The sequence below is a fragment of the Nicotiana sylvestris genome, chromosome 9 (genome assembly GCF_000393655.2).
Source record: "Nicotiana sylvestris chromosome 9, ASM39365v2, whole genome shotgun sequence".
NCBI classification, from domain to species: domain Eukaryota; kingdom Viridiplantae; phylum Streptophyta; class Magnoliopsida; order Solanales; family Solanaceae; genus Nicotiana; species Nicotiana sylvestris.
Window position 1 is genome coordinate 118,261,419 of NC_091065.1, and position 17,385 is coordinate 118,278,803.

General features: G+C 42.8%; 1 protein-coding gene across 3 annotated transcripts; it reads right to left on the reverse strand.

Annotated features, from left to right (window-relative positions):
* Positions 1-229: 229 nt before the first annotated feature.
* Positions 230-14,658, reverse strand: LOC104222045 (probable carbohydrate esterase At4g34215). Of its 3 annotated transcripts, none has more exons than XM_009773223.2 (3): positions 14,373-14,658; positions 1,556-1,818; positions 230-657 (listed from the first exon to the last, which is right to left on the reverse strand). In XM_009773223.2, the coding sequence occupies exons 1-3, from the start codon at positions 14,647-14,649 to the stop codon at positions 436-438; spliced, it is 762 nt and encodes a 253-aa protein (XP_009771525.1). In that variant the 5' UTR covers positions 14,650-14,658; the 3' UTR covers positions 230-435. The 3 variants fall into 3 exon arrangements, with proteins under 3 accessions (XP_009771525.1, XP_009771524.1, XP_009771523.1); XM_009773222.2 differs by having other exon boundaries at positions 1,556-1,821; XM_009773221.2 differs by having other exon boundaries at positions 1,556-1,872.
* Positions 14,659-17,385: the final 2,727 nt, after the last annotated feature.

Genomic DNA, 17,385 nt, shown 5'->3' on the forward strand with positions numbered 1-17,385 from the left:
TTTGCACTTTTATATGCCAAAATTTGACTCCCTCTTGAACTAAAATAAATGTTACTCACATACCCTTTATGTTTTTGCAAAAATATAGAGAAAACTAATTTTTTTCCTTTTCTTTAATTGAACATTTAAAATGTGACTATGCATCATTGAAGTAGCTAGCTTGTATGATTAATTGCAAAGCATATTAAACATTACTCTTTTCTGAATGTTTTTTTTTGGTTTCCCCGTTGTCCGGTACCCGCATTGGAGAGCCCGACAATATCCGGATTCACGTTGCCTAGGGCCCCATTCGGAGGGAAGTGCTCCCTACCAAGGATTTTTCCATACTCAGGGCTCGAACCCGAGACCTCTGGATTTTTTTTCTTTTCTGAATGTTACACAGGTAATTAACTCTTTTTTTCTTTTATTTCTCAAATAATTGAAATACTCTTTACACTATTGACTATTAATAGATGAGGATGTGGTTGAAATTGTCTGAAGGAAAGCATCAGCCATCATCTGGCCTAGGAGGACTTGGGAAGAAGCAGTAAGGTGTAAATTGTCTTTTTGCAATTGCAAACCCTTGGCATCAACTGTTACTATATTTGGAAGGTCAGGATTTAGCTGTGCTTCTCTCACTATCTCTGTGTAATGCTTTCCTCCTGAAGCTAGAGCCACCTACACACAAGTTTGAAAATTAAATGTGTTACTAACAACAACAACAATACAGTATAATCTCACTTAGTAGGGTTTGGGGAGTGTAGTGTCTACGCAGACTTTACCCCTACCTTGGAGTAAAGAGGCTATTTCCAAATAGACCCCTGGTATCCTTCCCTCCAAGAACTTCCCACCTAGCTCTTGGGGAGACTAAGTGAGTATAAAAATACAAGCATAATGTGCCCAGGGCTACAAATTTTCTAGTTAAATCGAAAAATAAGTGAGGATAAAATAATAGGAAAAAAGATTGCAATAATCTTTCATACTCTATTTATGGCATACGCTTTAATTTTCAAAAAAAATTCCAACTTAGGTTTGAGGAGAAGTTAAATAATGTATCATGATTTGATTATTTATAAAAAAAAATTAAAATTAAAGTTGTAGAAGTCAACGAAACTATAGTCACCATTATTTGAGCTTTAGAATATGATAGTACAAAATAAATGCTCCATGCGTGTGTGTGTACATTATTCTTTCTTGATTTAAATGGCTTTAAATTTCAACTGATAAAGTTAACTAAATAAAAATTCGAAAGTTGGTGCCTCATAAGATCATTAGTTCATCATGTATTTCACATGGTACACCTGTTTTCGTAGTTTTTATTTCTTCTTTTTTATTAGTGTAGGTCCTCAGTTCAAACAATCAATTTATTTAATTTGTCTTTTTTAAAAACGTTTATTTTATAATTAAAGGAATTTGGCCTCAAGCTTAGGTGGCAAACTATGTATTCTGCCTTAAAACATCCATGATCCAACACAAGTTGCATAATTTAATCCTTATGCAAACGTGGTCCAACATCATGCTTGTAACTACAATTTTTCATTAAGAATTGATGAGATTAACCAAATTAAAGTATTACCTGGATAATCAAAAGGTCAGGTAATCCAAGATCACTTCTCAAATCAGTGAAGAATTTCTGCATTCTTCCTTTATAAGCAGTAGCATCACTCATTCTCACGGTATCACTCTCCCCTTGATACCACAGCATTGCTCTAATCTCCCCACAATATTCTTCTTGCAGTACTTTTGCAGCCGTGGCTCTCGTCACCAGCTGATTGTAAAAGAAAGTCCCCTTTTGCCATTCACTTATTTTCTTCCCTGCCAATGCACATGGGACCAACCCTACTGGTCCAAGACACGCCGTCTTATTCAATAAAGAATTTGCAAAGGGCATACCTGCAGAGACGAATATATATATATATAGGATTTATAGTTGTATGGGTCCAAATTTGGACAAACACGATCGTTGATGAGCACGACGAACGATGAGATCCACACAGCTCGACATCTTGCAGAGGGCGATCTTAAGGCGAGCAAGAGACGATACGGCTCTTGCAGTAGTGTAGGCCCATTAGGGGACATCGGGAATATTTTAGAGAGCATGAAACAACTTTGGAAGGGGATTTTTTTTTTGGCTAATCCATAGTATTTACTGTAAACTTGCTTACATAAAAGATTGAGAAGACTATTGTTGAAATTCTTTCTGTTCTAAACAAGATAAGGAATTCTTATCATCTATATTCACCTCATCTATCTTTCATTCTAGAGATTATTATACTTAGCCAAGATTTACCCCTTCATTTTCTTTGATTGATTTGTTCAAAAAGGTTTCGGTATCTTTTGAGTCAAACAATTTAGTGTCGTCTGTGGGGATTTCTATAGCTGAGACCTTAGTTTCGTCTAGCTTTTTGAAAGAAATAATCACCTCTCATTTTAGTCTCTCAAAGTCCAACAATGGCAGGAAAAGGAGAAGCAAGGCTAAAGGCTATTAGGTGTCACGAACAACCTCCTGACTTCCCTCAATGAAGCCAGTGGAGAAGACAACGAAAACGTAACACTAAGTGCTACACTTGATGGAGAGATTTCACCCCTCCCCCTCCTCCCCCCCCCCATGAGGGTTTAACTGTCTCGCGCGAGATGGAAACCTCAACATCCGCAGCAGGAGAAGCACCACCGGCCGTGAAAAGGCTATTAGAAGAATGATTGACAAACACCTTGAGCAACATACTCGAAAAACCCATTCAGAGGAATATCGAAGACACCTTACCCGCAGAAACCGCAGTTGTCGCCGATGAGCCAGAAACTACACGAACAGATAACACCAGTACTATTGCTGACATAGGTAACGATGCACTTGCAGCCATCTTAAAGAAAATGGAATAGATGGAAAATGAGAACAAAACACTCCGCGACCAGATGAAAGAGCATCAGGAAAGGGTTGATAAATTACCGGGCGCTCCGAAGTTGCTACCAAAACGTGATGTGGGCTGATTCGTCGAACAACCATACAGCGAAGGGGCAGCCCCCCACTCTATTCCAAAAACCTTCAAATGCCACCATATCTAAAAATATATGATGGCATCACGGACCCAGAGGATCACTTAATCCATTACGTTACTACAGTAAAAGGTAACGATCTATCAAAAGAACAGGTGCCGTCAGTACTACTGAAAAAGTTCGGCGAAACTCTGACAGGAGGAGCGTTGACATGGTATTCCCAACTACCAGCACGATCGATATCAACGTTCGAAGAAATGGTATATAAGTTCGTCACCGCTCATGCGAGAGCGAAAAAGGCGGAGGCTAGGGTAAATGATATCTTCGTCGTCAGGCAAACGACGGGCGAGGGACTTCAGGATTTCCTAGCCCGATTCAACAGGTTAAGGATGAGCCTACCGAACGTGTCAGAAAGGATAGCGGTAGCAGCCTTTTAAAATGGGTTGAACAGAAACGGGTCAAAAGCAACCAAGAAGCTGCTAAGTACCCCCCCCCTTACCACGTGGGAAGAGATCCATAATCCCTATTGCGCCAAAGTGAGGGCAGACGAGGATGACCTGAACGACTCGATCCAGCGACTAACTTCAGTCCAAACCGAGACAAGGAGAGATCGCCAAAACGACGGCCGAAGAGATCAACTACCACGTTTCAACCGAGAAAGGCACCAGCCTTATGTTCGTTTATCCAACCCACTTCCTCGAAACATCGCACCACCTTGAAGCGAAAGAGGTATGCCTCCACTGTTATCTACTCATAACTTTTGTGTTTCTCCTTCAAAAATAGTGTACGCAGTAGAAAATCTCGGCATAAAGGTACAGTGTCCGCAAAAGATGAAGTCGGATCCGAGCACCAGGAGATCGAACATTCTGTGTGAATTCCACCAGGAAAGGGGACACAAGACCGAAGACTGCATAGGTCTGCGATAGGAAGTGGTAAGAATGTTAAACCAGGGATACCTGAAAGAACTGCTGAGTGATCGAGGATGGGCCAACTTCGCTCGTGGACGCGATCAACCTTAGGGACCTCCAAAACCACTGTCACCCGCTCGTACCATACAAATGATCATCGGTGGCAGCGACGATACGATAATCAACCATGTGAAATTCACCACCACACACAAACTCAAGCGGACAGTCATCCACGAACGGTATGACGACCTCGAAGACAGTATCATCTTCAATAAATCGGATACCAATGGTTTGTCTTTTCCTCACTATGATGCTTTGGTTATAACTTTACGCATCGTGGATACCGACGTAAAGAGAATAATGATGGATGACGGAAGCGGCGCATGTATTATTCACCTACTAGTTCTCATGCAGATGAGGCTCGAGGATAAAATAATACCGCGTTGCATAACACTGACGGGTTTTAACAATATAGTGGAACGAACCTCTGGAGAGATAGTGCTACCCCTCCTGGAAGGAGGAGTCACCCTGGAGACGACGTTCCACATCATAAACCAGGAAACAGCCTACAATGCCATCATAGGGCGTCCATGGATACACGCCATGCGAGCCATCCCGTTAAGTTTCTATCAAGTAATCAAATTTCCTACCCCATGGGGGATATTCAGCATCCGAGGAGAGCAACGAACTACCCAAGAATGCTATCGGATCGCCCAAGATTGCACACACACCAAACAACTTAAAGGGACAACTGCGGAAGCATAGCAATTAGACATATCGGGAACCAATCGGATCGTAGATGCTTGTAAGGCAACCGTAGAAGACCTCGACCCCGTCCAATTGGACAACACTGATAGCACGAAAAAGGATTATATGTGACACAACCTCTCAAAACCAAGTAAATATCGTGTGTTTTTAACTAACAATGCCGATTTGTTTGCCTTCCCATGCAGATATGCCAGGAATCCCAAGGTATATCGCCACACATAGGCTGAATGTCGATCCTCTTTACTCGCCAGTACGGCAAATAAGGAGAAAGTTCAATTCTGCCATCAATGAGGCGGTCAGTAAAGAGGTTGATAAATTACTCGGTAATAGTTCCATCAGAGAGTCAAAATATCCCCAATGGGTCGCTAATGTGGTCATGGTCAAAATGAAGAACGGGAAGTGGTGGATGTGCGTCGACTTCACCGACTTAAACAAAACATGCCCGAAAGATTCCTTTCTATTACCACACATCGATCAGCTCATCGATGCGACGGCAGGACACGAACTGCTGAGCTTCTTAGATGCTTACTCAGGTTACAACCAAATTCTAATGGCTGAAGAAGACCAAGAAAAGACCAGTTTTATCACTCATCGAGGAACGTACTACTACAAGGTAATGTTGTTCGAACTCAAGAACGTAGGGGTGACGTATCAAAGGTTAGTCACCAAGATATTCAATGAACAACTTGGTAAGACCATGGAGGTTTACAACGACGACATGCTAGTAAAGTCGAAAAAGAAAGAGGATCACTTCGACCATCTGAAGGAAGCCTTCGAGATATTGAGGCAATACAGGATGAAGCTGAATCCCGAAAAATGCGCCTTCGGCATAACTTTATTAAAATTCCTTGGTTTTCTAGTGTCACAAAGGGGTATCGAGGTCAACCCGGATCAGATCAGGGCCATCGAAGATATTGACCAGCAAGAAGTAGGTGCAGAAATTAACAAGGAAAATAGTTGCCCTGTCGAGATTCATTTCACGATCATCGGACAGATGCTACAAATTCTTCATTGTGCTAAGGAAAGACCACGGACTGCAGTGGAATGCAGAATGCGTCGACGCCTTGAGGAAGTTGAAAGCGTATCTATCCTCGCCACCACTACTCGTTAAGGTAGACCCGAGTGAATGCCTACTAGTATACCTACCAGTCTCCAAAGTCGCGGTAAGTGCAGTCTTGATCCGTGAAAACAAAGGTACGCAATCTCCGATTTACTATATTAGCAAAACCTTAATTGATGCTGAAATAAGGTACCCTCACCTTGAAAAACTAGCTTTGGCATTAGTCGTATCTTCACGAAAACTTAGACCATATTTTCAATATCACCCCATAAAAGTGGTGACAACCTTCCCCCTGAGGGGTATCCTACACAAACCCGAATTATCGGGTAGACTGGCCAAATGGGCCATAGAATTAAGCGAGCACGACATAACGTACCAACCACAAACTGCCATTAAGTCGCAGGTGCTCACCGATTTCGTCGCTGATTTCAGCGCAGAAATATTGCCTGAAGTATAGCAGGAGGCACTATGCGCTTCCGCACACTCCGACCTCTGGGTCCTCTACACTGACGGTGCATCTAATGCATCGGGATTGGGACTGGGACTCGTCCTCGAAGTTCCTACGGGCAAAGTAATTCTCCAGTCCATACGATGCCCCGAGATGACTAACAACGAGGCCGAGTATGAAGTTGTGATTGTAGGATTAAAATTAGCCCTCAAATACTCTTCACGACTCGTCCTCCATTGCGAATCTCAACTAGTAGTGAACCAAGTCACCGGGACTTTCCAAATCAAAGAACAGAGATTACAAAGTACCAGTAAAAAATTCACAAACTGCTGCCAGAATTCGATGAATGCCGCCTCGACCAAATACCCAGGGCACAGACTATCAAAGCAGACGGCCTTGCCAAGCTAGTGGCAGCCACCAAATATATCAATAAGGAAAACGTGGTCACCCTTCTCCATTCCGCAATAGACTAAATCGAGGTACATTCTGTAAACCTAACTTGGGACTGGCGCTACCGTTTCGTAGCATATTTGCAGGATGGAACGCTCTCACAATATAAAAAAGAAGCCAAAAAGCTTCGAATACAGGCGGCCAGATACAGCATCGTAAACTGTGATCTCTACAGGAGAAAGTTCGGCGGCCCCTGGCCAAATGTCTTGGGCCAAATCAAACACGATGAGTACTGGAAGAAGTACACAAGGGGAGCCCACACGAGAAATCGCACCCTCATCCGATGCCTCATGGATACTACTGGCCCACTATGAAAAAAGAATTTGCGGACTATGTCAGAAAATGTGAACAGTGTCAAAAGTACGCCCCTATGATACATCAAATAGGGGAACTCCTTCATTCTGTCACTTTACCATGGCCATTCATAAAGTAGGGGATGTATATTGTCGGACCCTTCCCAGCAGGACGAGGTAAGATACGTTTCCTTTTGGTTTTAACTGATTACTTTTCTAAATGGGTGGAAACAGGTGCATACACTCAGATACGTGAGCAAGAGGTCATCGCGTTCATATGGAAAAATATAATATGCCGTTTCGGCATCCCAAAGAAATCAGCTGCGACAACGGACCTCAGTTCGACGGAAAGAAAATGATCGAGTTTTTCAAAAAATGGCACATCAAACGAATACTCTCCATGCCATATCATCCCGCAGGAAATGGTCAAGCCGAATCCTCCAATAAAGTAATACTGAATATATTGAAAAAGAAGCTCAAGGACGCCAAAGGGCTATGGCCTGAACTACTACCAGAAGTATTATGGGCATACCATACTCCACCAAAAACCAGTACAGGAGAGACGCCATATTCACTAGTTTACGGGACTGACACAGTTATACCCGTCGAGGTCGGAGAGCCTAGCTTGAGATACTCCAACGAGAGTGGACCAAACAACAACGAAAATAGGCTACAAGATCTAGATGAAGTCGAAGAACAAAGAGACATGGCCCATATAAGAATGGTAGCCCAAAAGCAACAAGTAGAAAGGTATTACAACAAAAATGCCAAAGTGCGACCGCTCAAGGTTGGAGATTACGTCCTCAAAGCTAAAACACAAGCAGCGAAGGACCCTAATAAGGGAAAACTGGGAACAAACTGGGACGGACCATACAAAATCACGGTGGCAGCAAACAAATGAGCATTCCGGTTAGAGACAATGGAAGGAGAACTACTCCAAAACAACTAGAATATCGCCCCTCTCAAATATTTTCACTTCTGAAAGGAGGCGCCACCTAAGTCGTACTCTTTTTCCCTCATCCGGGTTTTGTCCCAATTGGGTTTTCTCGATGAGGTTTTTAATGAGGTGGCAAGGGGGACGTCTCGAGGTTCAGAGTATTGTTGATTATGCCACCCGTCGACATATTCTCCAGGCCGAGTAATGAAGGGACTGGATATAGATAATCAAATCTCCAGTGTACAAAGTCGACATGTGATTCTTACAGGAATGTAATTAAATCGTCATTGTATGAATAAAGCCGACATGTATTTTCCTACTGGATTATGATCAAACCTCCAATGTGAACATCCCAGTGGCCAAGGCCATCGACGAATATATTAGTTCGACCTCGTTCGAACTACGACGGGATCCTACTTCGACGACAGTTCGAAGCAACATCCCAATGGCCAAGGCCATCGATGAATATATCAGTTCAACTTCGTTCCAACTACAACGGGATCCTACTTTGACGACAGTTTGAAGCAACATCCCAATGGCCAAGGCCATCGACGAATATATCCGTTTGACCTTGTTCTAACTACGACGAAATTCTACTTTGACGATAGTTTGAAGCAACATCCCTATGGACAAGGCCATCGATGAATATATCAGTTCGACCTCGTTCGAACTACGACGGGATTCTACTTCGATGACAGTTCGAAGCAACATCCATCGATGAATATATAAGTTCGACCTCGTTCGAACTACGACGGGATTCTACTTCGACTACAGTTTGAAGCAACATCCCAATGCCCAAGCCCATCGACGAATATATCAGGTCGACCTCGTTTGAACTATGATGGGATTCTACTTCGACGATAATTCGAAGCAACATCCTATGGCCAAGGCCATCGACAAATATATCAGTTCAACCTCGTTTAAACTACGATAGGATTTTATTTCGAAGATAATTCGAAGAAACATCCCAATGGCCAAGGCCATTGATGAATATATCAGTTCGACCTCGTTTGAACTACAACGGGATCCTACTTCAACGACAGTTCGAAGAAACATCCCAATGGCCAAGGCCATTGATGAATATATCAGTTCGACCTCGTTCGAACTACAATGGGATCCTACTTTGACGACAGTTCGAAGCAACATCCCAATGGCCAAGGCCATCTACGAATATATCAGTTCGACCTCGTTCGAACTACGACGGGATTCTACTTCGACGACAGTTCGAAGCAACATCCATCGATGAATATATAAGTTCGACCTCATTCGAACTACGACGGGATTCTACTTCGACGACAGTTTGAAGCAACATCCCAATGGACAAGGCCATCGACGAATATATCAGTTCGACCTCATTTGAACTATGATGGGATTCTACTTCGACGACAGTTCGAAGCAACATCCCTATGGCCAAGGCCATCGACGAATATATCAGTTTGACCTCGTTCAAACTATGATAGGATTTTACTTCGAAGATAATTCGAAGCAACATCCCAATGGCCAAGGCCATCGATGAATATATCAGTTCGACCTCGTTCAAACTACGACGGGATCCTACTTCAACGACAGTTCGAAGCAACATCCCAATGGCCAAGGGCATCGACGAATATATCAGTTCGACCTCGTTCGAACTACAATGGGATCCTACTTCGACGACAGTTCGAAGAAACATCCCATTGGCCAAGGCCATCTACGAATATATCAGTTCGACCTCATTTAAACTATGACGGGATTCTACTTCGACGACAGTTCAAAGCAACATCCTAATGGCCAAGGCCATCGACAAATATATCAGTTCGACCTCATTCGAACTACGATGGGATCCTACTTCGACAACAGTTCAAAGCAACATCCCAATGGCTAAGGCCATCGATGAAAATACGAGTTCAACCTCGTTCGAACTACGACAGGATCCCACTTCGACGATCGATCGAAAATAGCATCCTAGAGGCTAAAGCCATGGCCAAAAGAAAAAGGAATAGACCTCACCCAAAGGCTAAATCGGCTTAACAGTTCGATAGGTACCCCGGATGCCATAGATATCGCAAAGATCATCACCAAACCGATAGAACAAATTTTACATTACATCAAAATGTTACACCAATATTTACAACGGGCTCAAGCACGCCCCTTACAAAAGTCCCAAACAAAAGGTCACACGCCATCCCCGGTGGGGTACGCGTCTTCGTACCAAGAGTTAGAAGCAACACGATTTGCATCATCGGAGTTGATGTCATCCCCATCAGGAGTAAGAGGGTCGTACATGCACGCCTCCCGAGCTGCGCGAGCTTCGGTATACACAACCCGAAGTTATGCTTCAGTTGCTCTCCCCTCGGCATAAAAAGCCTTGTACATGTCAAGTCGGGCCTCAGCAAGGACCCACAACTCATATAAACGACGAGGCACAACCGGATCGTCCAAGGCACGAGACGAAGAAGGTTGAGAGTGCTGACTTGCATCATCCGCTCCCAGCGAGGCCACTTGTCCATTCAACACAGATAGATCCGCCTTTAACTCTTTAATACGCCTTTTAAGCCTCGTGACCTTAAGCTTAGAGGCCTCCTTGTCCTCGGTCAGCTTAGACCTACAAACACGAAGGGTATACTCCAAGGCTGCCGTGCCAGAAATAGTCGCTGCCAGTTTATCAGCACCGACGTTCAGTTCACCCTTAAGCCCCTCAATCTCCACATCCTTCGCATTCAATTCAGCGGTCAAACTGGCCACATTCGCTTGTAAGTCGGCATTCTTGGCCATCACCCCCTGCTTAACTCTAGCTCATCCTCTTTCACCTTAAGGGAGGCCTCAAGTTCACTATTGCGGGCGACAGCCTTCATGAGCTCCTCATCTCGCTCCATCAGCTCTTCGACCTTGCACGCCAGTTAGTCCTCCCTCTGTTTGAGTCCTTCGCGGAACAACTGAAAGTCAGGGTCCTGATTATAAATATCATCCATTGCACGATGCTTAGTGCGGTACTGTTGATACTTGGAAGACATCTTCCCATAGACAGTTGTCCTCTTCCTTTCCTGACGCTCGCGCTCGGTCTCTATGATAAGGGTATGGCACAAAAAAAGAGAGAAGTTAAAAACAAAAATACAGGTCGACAATCACAACACAAGACCAACGACAAATAGGAAAAGAAAGGCACCTACCCAAAGGTCATACCGGTAATGCTCTAGGACAACTCCATGTCACTCATCACCCTAAGCATTTCATTTTCCGGGGCAGCGCATAGAGTGGCCGAAGCAGACGTCACCTGATCGCAGTTTAATAACAAGTTGTAGTCCCCCGGGATGACTATGTGACAATCAGATCCTTCCGCTCTGACCTCCATGTGAGTATGGCGACCTACAAACTCGCGAACGTCCTTTGGGTCGACATCTGAATCTGAGCCTTTGCCCACAACACGACGGCCTCCAACGTTGGACGATGCGCCGCCCTCAGCGAAGCGCACGGAGCCGACCCCTGGATAAACTCCTTCCGTTTGAGGAGATCTCCCCGCTAAAATGGCGTCGGCCATAAACGTGGGTACAGGTGCCGTCTGTGATGCCCTGCTTCTATTAGCGTCCATGGCCACATCATTCCCAAGCTCCATTCTCCTTCTCTTTCTCGACAACGACTCATCCCCGTTAGAGGATTCGTCCAAAGGGTGTGGGGCCGGTATTGAAGAAGCCTCCTCCCTCATGACTATGACCCGAGAGGGACCCTCTACTTGAATTGGTTGCGGATGACCCTCTCGAACAAATTCATTTAAAGTAAACTGCATTCCTGCGGCAGCAACGAGCAGTCAGAATGCAGGGACTGGCGCCCTCCGCCTGAAAGCTCCTCGACTTGTCATCACGAAGAGTCGTATCAATAGACGATGATATATATCCAACAAAGTGGTAAAGGGGAAAACATTTACCGGATGGAACTCTAGGGCCATAACGCTTTATAAAGGCAGGCCAATCTCGGGTTTTCGCTACATGGGGCAACAGACGGGCTACCCAATCCCTTATGCCAGCAATAGGGCAGGGCGGACGTCCCATAACTGCCAACAAGAAGCGAAAAAACATTATAATGAATATAGATGAAGAAAGAGTAGAATGAATAGTGACACTTATGAGTTTCGTTCCACCGCTCCGGGAACCTGGCGGAGTCAGAAACGATGTGTTCAGTTTTGACAAAGAAGTACTTATGCCAAAACTTACGACTTGCTCGGTTGTCAGTCCCAACTACCAGCCTTTTTGTGCCACGGTGCCTCAGATGCACCATAGTACCCTTGTGGAAGTTGGGCGAGAATAGGTGTAGAAGGCGGTGGATAGAAACATCGCATTCCGCCAACTCCGCATACTTGGTCAGCAACAGAAGTATCTTGAGCGTATATGGTGAAAGTTGTGCCGAACAAACTTGGTAGAACCTACAGAACTCTTTCACTAATGGGAGGAGGGAAAAAGAGTAACCAATCATGAAAGAGTACTTGTAGTAGAAAGTGCAGTACCCAGGTCTGCGGACCTCTACGAAATCCCTCCCCGCTGGAACCATGTCAACATGAGCGGGAATGACGTACTTTGCACGAAGTGCATCAATGTGAACTTGCTCCATCTCAGAAAATACGGGGGTAGGAGTGGAAGGGGGATCTTTGAGGAAGTCACTTCGAGACATGGGGTGTCTAGGCAGTAACTCCTCCACCGTAGGAAGACTGTCACCTTCTTCTACAGCCATACCCTCACCACTTGAAGAGGGTGCCATGGACAACGGGGCGGCTTCAGAAACCCCTTCACGAGATCGATGTGATCTTGGCATGCTTTCGTTAAAAAAGGCAGTGACACAAAAAAAAGGAAGAAGAAGAGGTTGAGAACGAAGGGTGTGAGAGGAAGATAAAGAAGGGTGTTAAGGCAAACTCGGAGAAATAAGGAGGGATAATCAGAAATGAAACGGCTAAGAATTTTTAAAAAAAACAAACCCTCCACCTATTTATAGGATTGGGTAGCGCCAGAATCGAAGAGGAAGGCCACAGAGTTGCACCAAAATCGAAGCGACAAGCCATCAATCCCCCACCTCAAAAACACACGTAATGATGACGCACGTGAAGATGATTTCATTTCCCGGTAAAATGCATTAATTGGTGTCTTGCTAAGCACGCTGAACGCCTACCATTGGCCAGGCCGTAACGCTTTGTAGGGTCAAATTTCTCCGTAAGAACGCACGGTGTCCGCTCATCGAGGACGCACCAAGTTGCAACCCCAACAAGCGGAGGGACTAACTGTATGGGTCCAAATTTGGACAAACATGACCGTTGATAAGCACGACGAACGATGAGATCCACACAGGTCGACATTTTGCAGAGGACGACCTTAAGGCGAGCAAGAAACGGAACGGCCCTTGCAGTAATGCAGGCCCATTAGGGGACATCGGGAATATTCTCTCGAATATTCCCCATGGCTTGTCTTTTAGAGCTCAGTAAAGTTGGGTTCCTTATATATATATATATATATAGGGCATGAAGCAACTTTGGAAAGGGACTTTTTTTGGCTAATCCATAGTATTTACTGTAAACTTGCTTACATAAAAGATTGAGAAGACTATTGTTGAAGTTCTTTCTGTTCTAAACAAGATAAGGAATTTTTATCATCTGTATTCACCTCATCTATCTTTCATTCTAGAGATTATTATACTTAGCTAAGATTTACCCCTTCATTTTCTTTGATTGATTTGTTCAAAAATGTTTCGGTATCTTTTGGGTCAAACAATAGTAAGTGAGTTCAAAATGAGTCTAATTTATCTATACATATACATAAGCGTAAAACATTATTTGCGTACGTACTTAATATTAGAGGTGGCAAAATCAACATAGTTTTTAGTGTATCTGTCCAACCAGAGACGGATCTAGAATTTAATGTTTATGGGTTCCTGCAACGACCTCGAGTAAATATTCAATAGTTGTTGGGTTCACATTCAAAGATTTATTGATATTAGTAGATTTTTCGAACGCATTTACACTATTTGGATAAAAATTACTAGATTTACGTGAACATGTAGGTCGTAAGGTAGATCTGCCGTTGTATCCAACCTCTCCTAGTTTAAATGGATTTGATTATGACTGTTTGTTAAGTTGTCCCAATGGTTAATTTAAAATGAGACATCAAGCTATATATTGGATGCAAGTGCCACGCAAATTCAAACATGCGTAATCAGATTTGGATATTGAGGGAGATGCAAATTTGGAAGAATTTAAGCTAATAATTTTTGCCCAAAAAAAAAAATCATTAACCTTCACCTTTTTTTTTTCAAAAAATAAAAGAAAGAATGAGGGGAGGTTGGATTAAGTTAGACGGGTCAAGCTATGGCTAGTTATTTGACTCATCTTAATCCAACTCATTTAACTCATTTAGACCGAAGCAAACTTTGGACATGTTGGATCATTGATCATACTTCAACCTGCCTAAGTTTGACCCAACTTTTAATTCCATTTGAAACCCTAATACATATTGTTTCCGCCAAAAGTAATCGGTTTAGTTTAACCCATTAAAATCGTTCCAAATCTGACTGTACATACCTGGACCAATTCCACAAGTAACATTCACGTCGATATCTGCATGTAAAGGTTCTGTTGCTTCTACCCATTGCAGATTGGCATCAAGTTTGAGGATGGCCGGATTAGGGCTACACTCCGGCGGAACGATACCGTCCCATTTGTTCTTCACAACGCCTCCTTGGCCGGACATGTTGCTCTGTCCGGCTAGCAAGAAGATATTCTTAACCTGTGAATTTGCTATAGCTGTAAAATACGATGAAGCCATAAGCATGAGTAATAATAGTATTGACTTTGCCATTTGTTATAGAATGTTTTTCCCTCTATGAATTCCATTCAACTTTTCAGATATATATATATTGGTTAGCTTTCGTGTGTATAAAAGGGAGTTTGAAGTTCACAGCAAGGACTCTTTTATTTATTACTTTAGTAGGAGTACTAGTTAATACTACATTTTTTTATTTTCCATGTGATTCGTCTGATAATACATAAATAAATTATAATCGAAGCATTTTGTCAGCTCGCATCTTCCTTAACAGGCCCTTAATTGAAATTTATTAGCTTTCAAGCTTTAGGATACTATTTTAAATACATTTTTCTACGCGCAAGGAAACAATAAAAATGAATATTTCATTTGCTGGTCTACTCCTCTCAACTAGAAATAAAAATATTCTCACGCATAATTTAATCCTAGTGATAATTTAGTTAATAACTAGTAGTAATAATTTATTAGCAATTATTTAGATGGATATATATTTTAAGTCATGTTGCATTTACATATTTTACGTGCCATGAATGCTGGATCTTGGCGTTTGAATTTGCTTGCTCATTAAATTTAATTCCCATAATGTTTTTCTGTTAAACAACAGAGTTCTCTCCCTTCAAATGTCAAATTCAAAATATTGATATTATCCATTGTGATCCACTCGAGAAGGACGAATAAAATAGGATGATATATAACATGCATCCGGCTATCCCAATATGAATATGGAGGGCTATGATTTTGTTTTCCAATAAAAAATATAAACTTTAAAATTAGAAAACTCAAACTATCGTGAAGACGTACGAGTGCCGCATGTCACACGTTCATATAGCTTACAAGTTTTAGCAAAATATATATATATATATATATATATATATATATATATATATATATATATATATATATATATATAGCTTACAAGTGAATGATTTTGACTTTTTGAGAATAGTTCTTTTTTTAATAACAATTAAATTTGTACGCAATTTTAAAAATATGTAAATTGATTCAACACAAGTAATCAAGAATGATAGATAAACGAATTAAAGATAAATAAATAGCCAAACCAGTTGTGATATTGAGTCCAGGCTTGGATTTGAGCTTAACAATAGTTTTGTCCTTGACCGAATCCTCAATTCGAAGCCAAATGTGTATGAATGACTATGATTAAAATAAAAACCTTTCAATAGCTAGAAAATTTCTCAAAAATAAGTTTGTATTGCCTTGATATGCGTGTTACAATGTGTCTATTGAATAAGAGATTTCCCCTTTATATAGTAGGGGAATATTCCCCCTAATACAATTCTAAAAAAGGTAAAAATTCTCCTTGTACATCAACCACTGATACGCTACCAACATCGCGTGAGATCCGAGCCATGATATCTGGTTGGGTGCGGATATCACGGCCATTTGTTACTTGCGTGCAGCCATTTGTAGTGCTCTTCGGGGCTTTGGAGCTCGTTCCGGGTTTGGGGGTGTTGTCTTGTCAGGCCCGGTGGCGAGCACCCTGTTCCAGTCTCGATTCAAAGAGTTCTCAAATTCGGTCTCTATCTCACACATTCATACTTCTTACTTCGTTTGACTTACTGAGAACTCGAGGTGTGTGCTAACCCCGAGTTTACTCGTATACAGACTGTCCCCTCGTTTCTCATAGAGTTACTTTGCCGAAACGATGGGAAACGATAGATAAGCCTCGGTTCCTTCCTTCATGCATTACAACCGAGACGACGAATAAGCCGAAATGTCTCATCAGTCGGTTGGCCGCCTCCGAATGTGAAACGTCGCATATTGATTACATTTTCTCTTATAAAAGCTTCGACCTTTTATACTTCTTCCACTTTCAAATCCTAACCTTTATCTTTGAACTCTCTAGCGGCAATCAACTCTTTCAAATCTTCATCCTTTTACCTTTGATCTTCAAATCTTCATAACTATTCTGAGGTTTCTACCCAAATCTTCATCCTACCTTCAAACCTTCATACTTTTTCCTTCAAACCTTCATATCTTTCCTTCAAACCTTCATATTTTTTTCTTCAAACCCACATATCTTCCCTTCAAATCTTCTTATTTTCCAGATCACGATGGCTAAGACTTTCAAATCAGTTCCTCAGCAGGATGCCTCTTCATCTTCCCACCCGGTCACACGTACCGAGGCGGCCATTCCCGAGGTGATTTCTCTCGAGACGGCTTCTCCCGAGGTGGTTGCTCCCGAAGTGGCTGCTATCGAAGCAGCCCCAGAGCCCCCCCCACAAAAAGCTTTATTCCCGGGGGCTGTTCAATCGCAGATGACTTTAAAATCGAGAAGGCCTCGTCCAAACAAGACCGAGGTGAAGGGGAATCGAGATATATATACTCCATTACCGAAGATAACATTCCTAAAGTCCGAGAGGACTGTAAATGGGGAGGTAAGGACGTGGTAGTCCCCGGGTCTGAGGACGATATTACCACTTATGTGGAGGGGTATATAGTCGTTTACACTTACCCCTTCACGATGGGCCCGGGAGACCCGGTAGTTTCGGCCTTTTGCATGAGATACGAGGTGTGCCTTAGGCAAATCCACCCGTCTTTTTGGAGGATCGTGATCCTCCTATGTTATTTTGTGAACAACACTGAATCTCCTTGGTTCACCCTCCACCACCTACTACGTCTATACAGTCCCCAAATTTTTCGAGGGGACTAATCAAGCTCACTCGCCGGGAGCAAGGCTCCCTTTTCGAGCATCGATGAGGATCGAGATCGAGGCTGGCAGGGGCACTATCTCACACGTTCATACTTTTT

What these genes read in the sequence shown, in the direction of transcription:
- LOC104222045 (XM_009773221.2), bottom strand. Translation starts at nt 14,649, where the DNA reads ATGGCAAAGTCAATACTATTATTACTCATGCTTATGGCTTCATCGTAT. An exon ending in TACTTGTGGAATTGGTCCAG is followed by an intron (nt 1,873 to 14,372) that starts GTATGTACAGTC and finishes TCGTCTCTGCAG; the next exon opens with GTATGCCCTTTGCAAATTCT. An exon ending in CTGACCTTTTGATTATCCAG is followed by an intron (nt 658 to 1,555) that starts GTAATACTTTAA and finishes ACTTGTGTGTAG; the next exon opens with GTGGCTCTAGCTTCAGGAGG.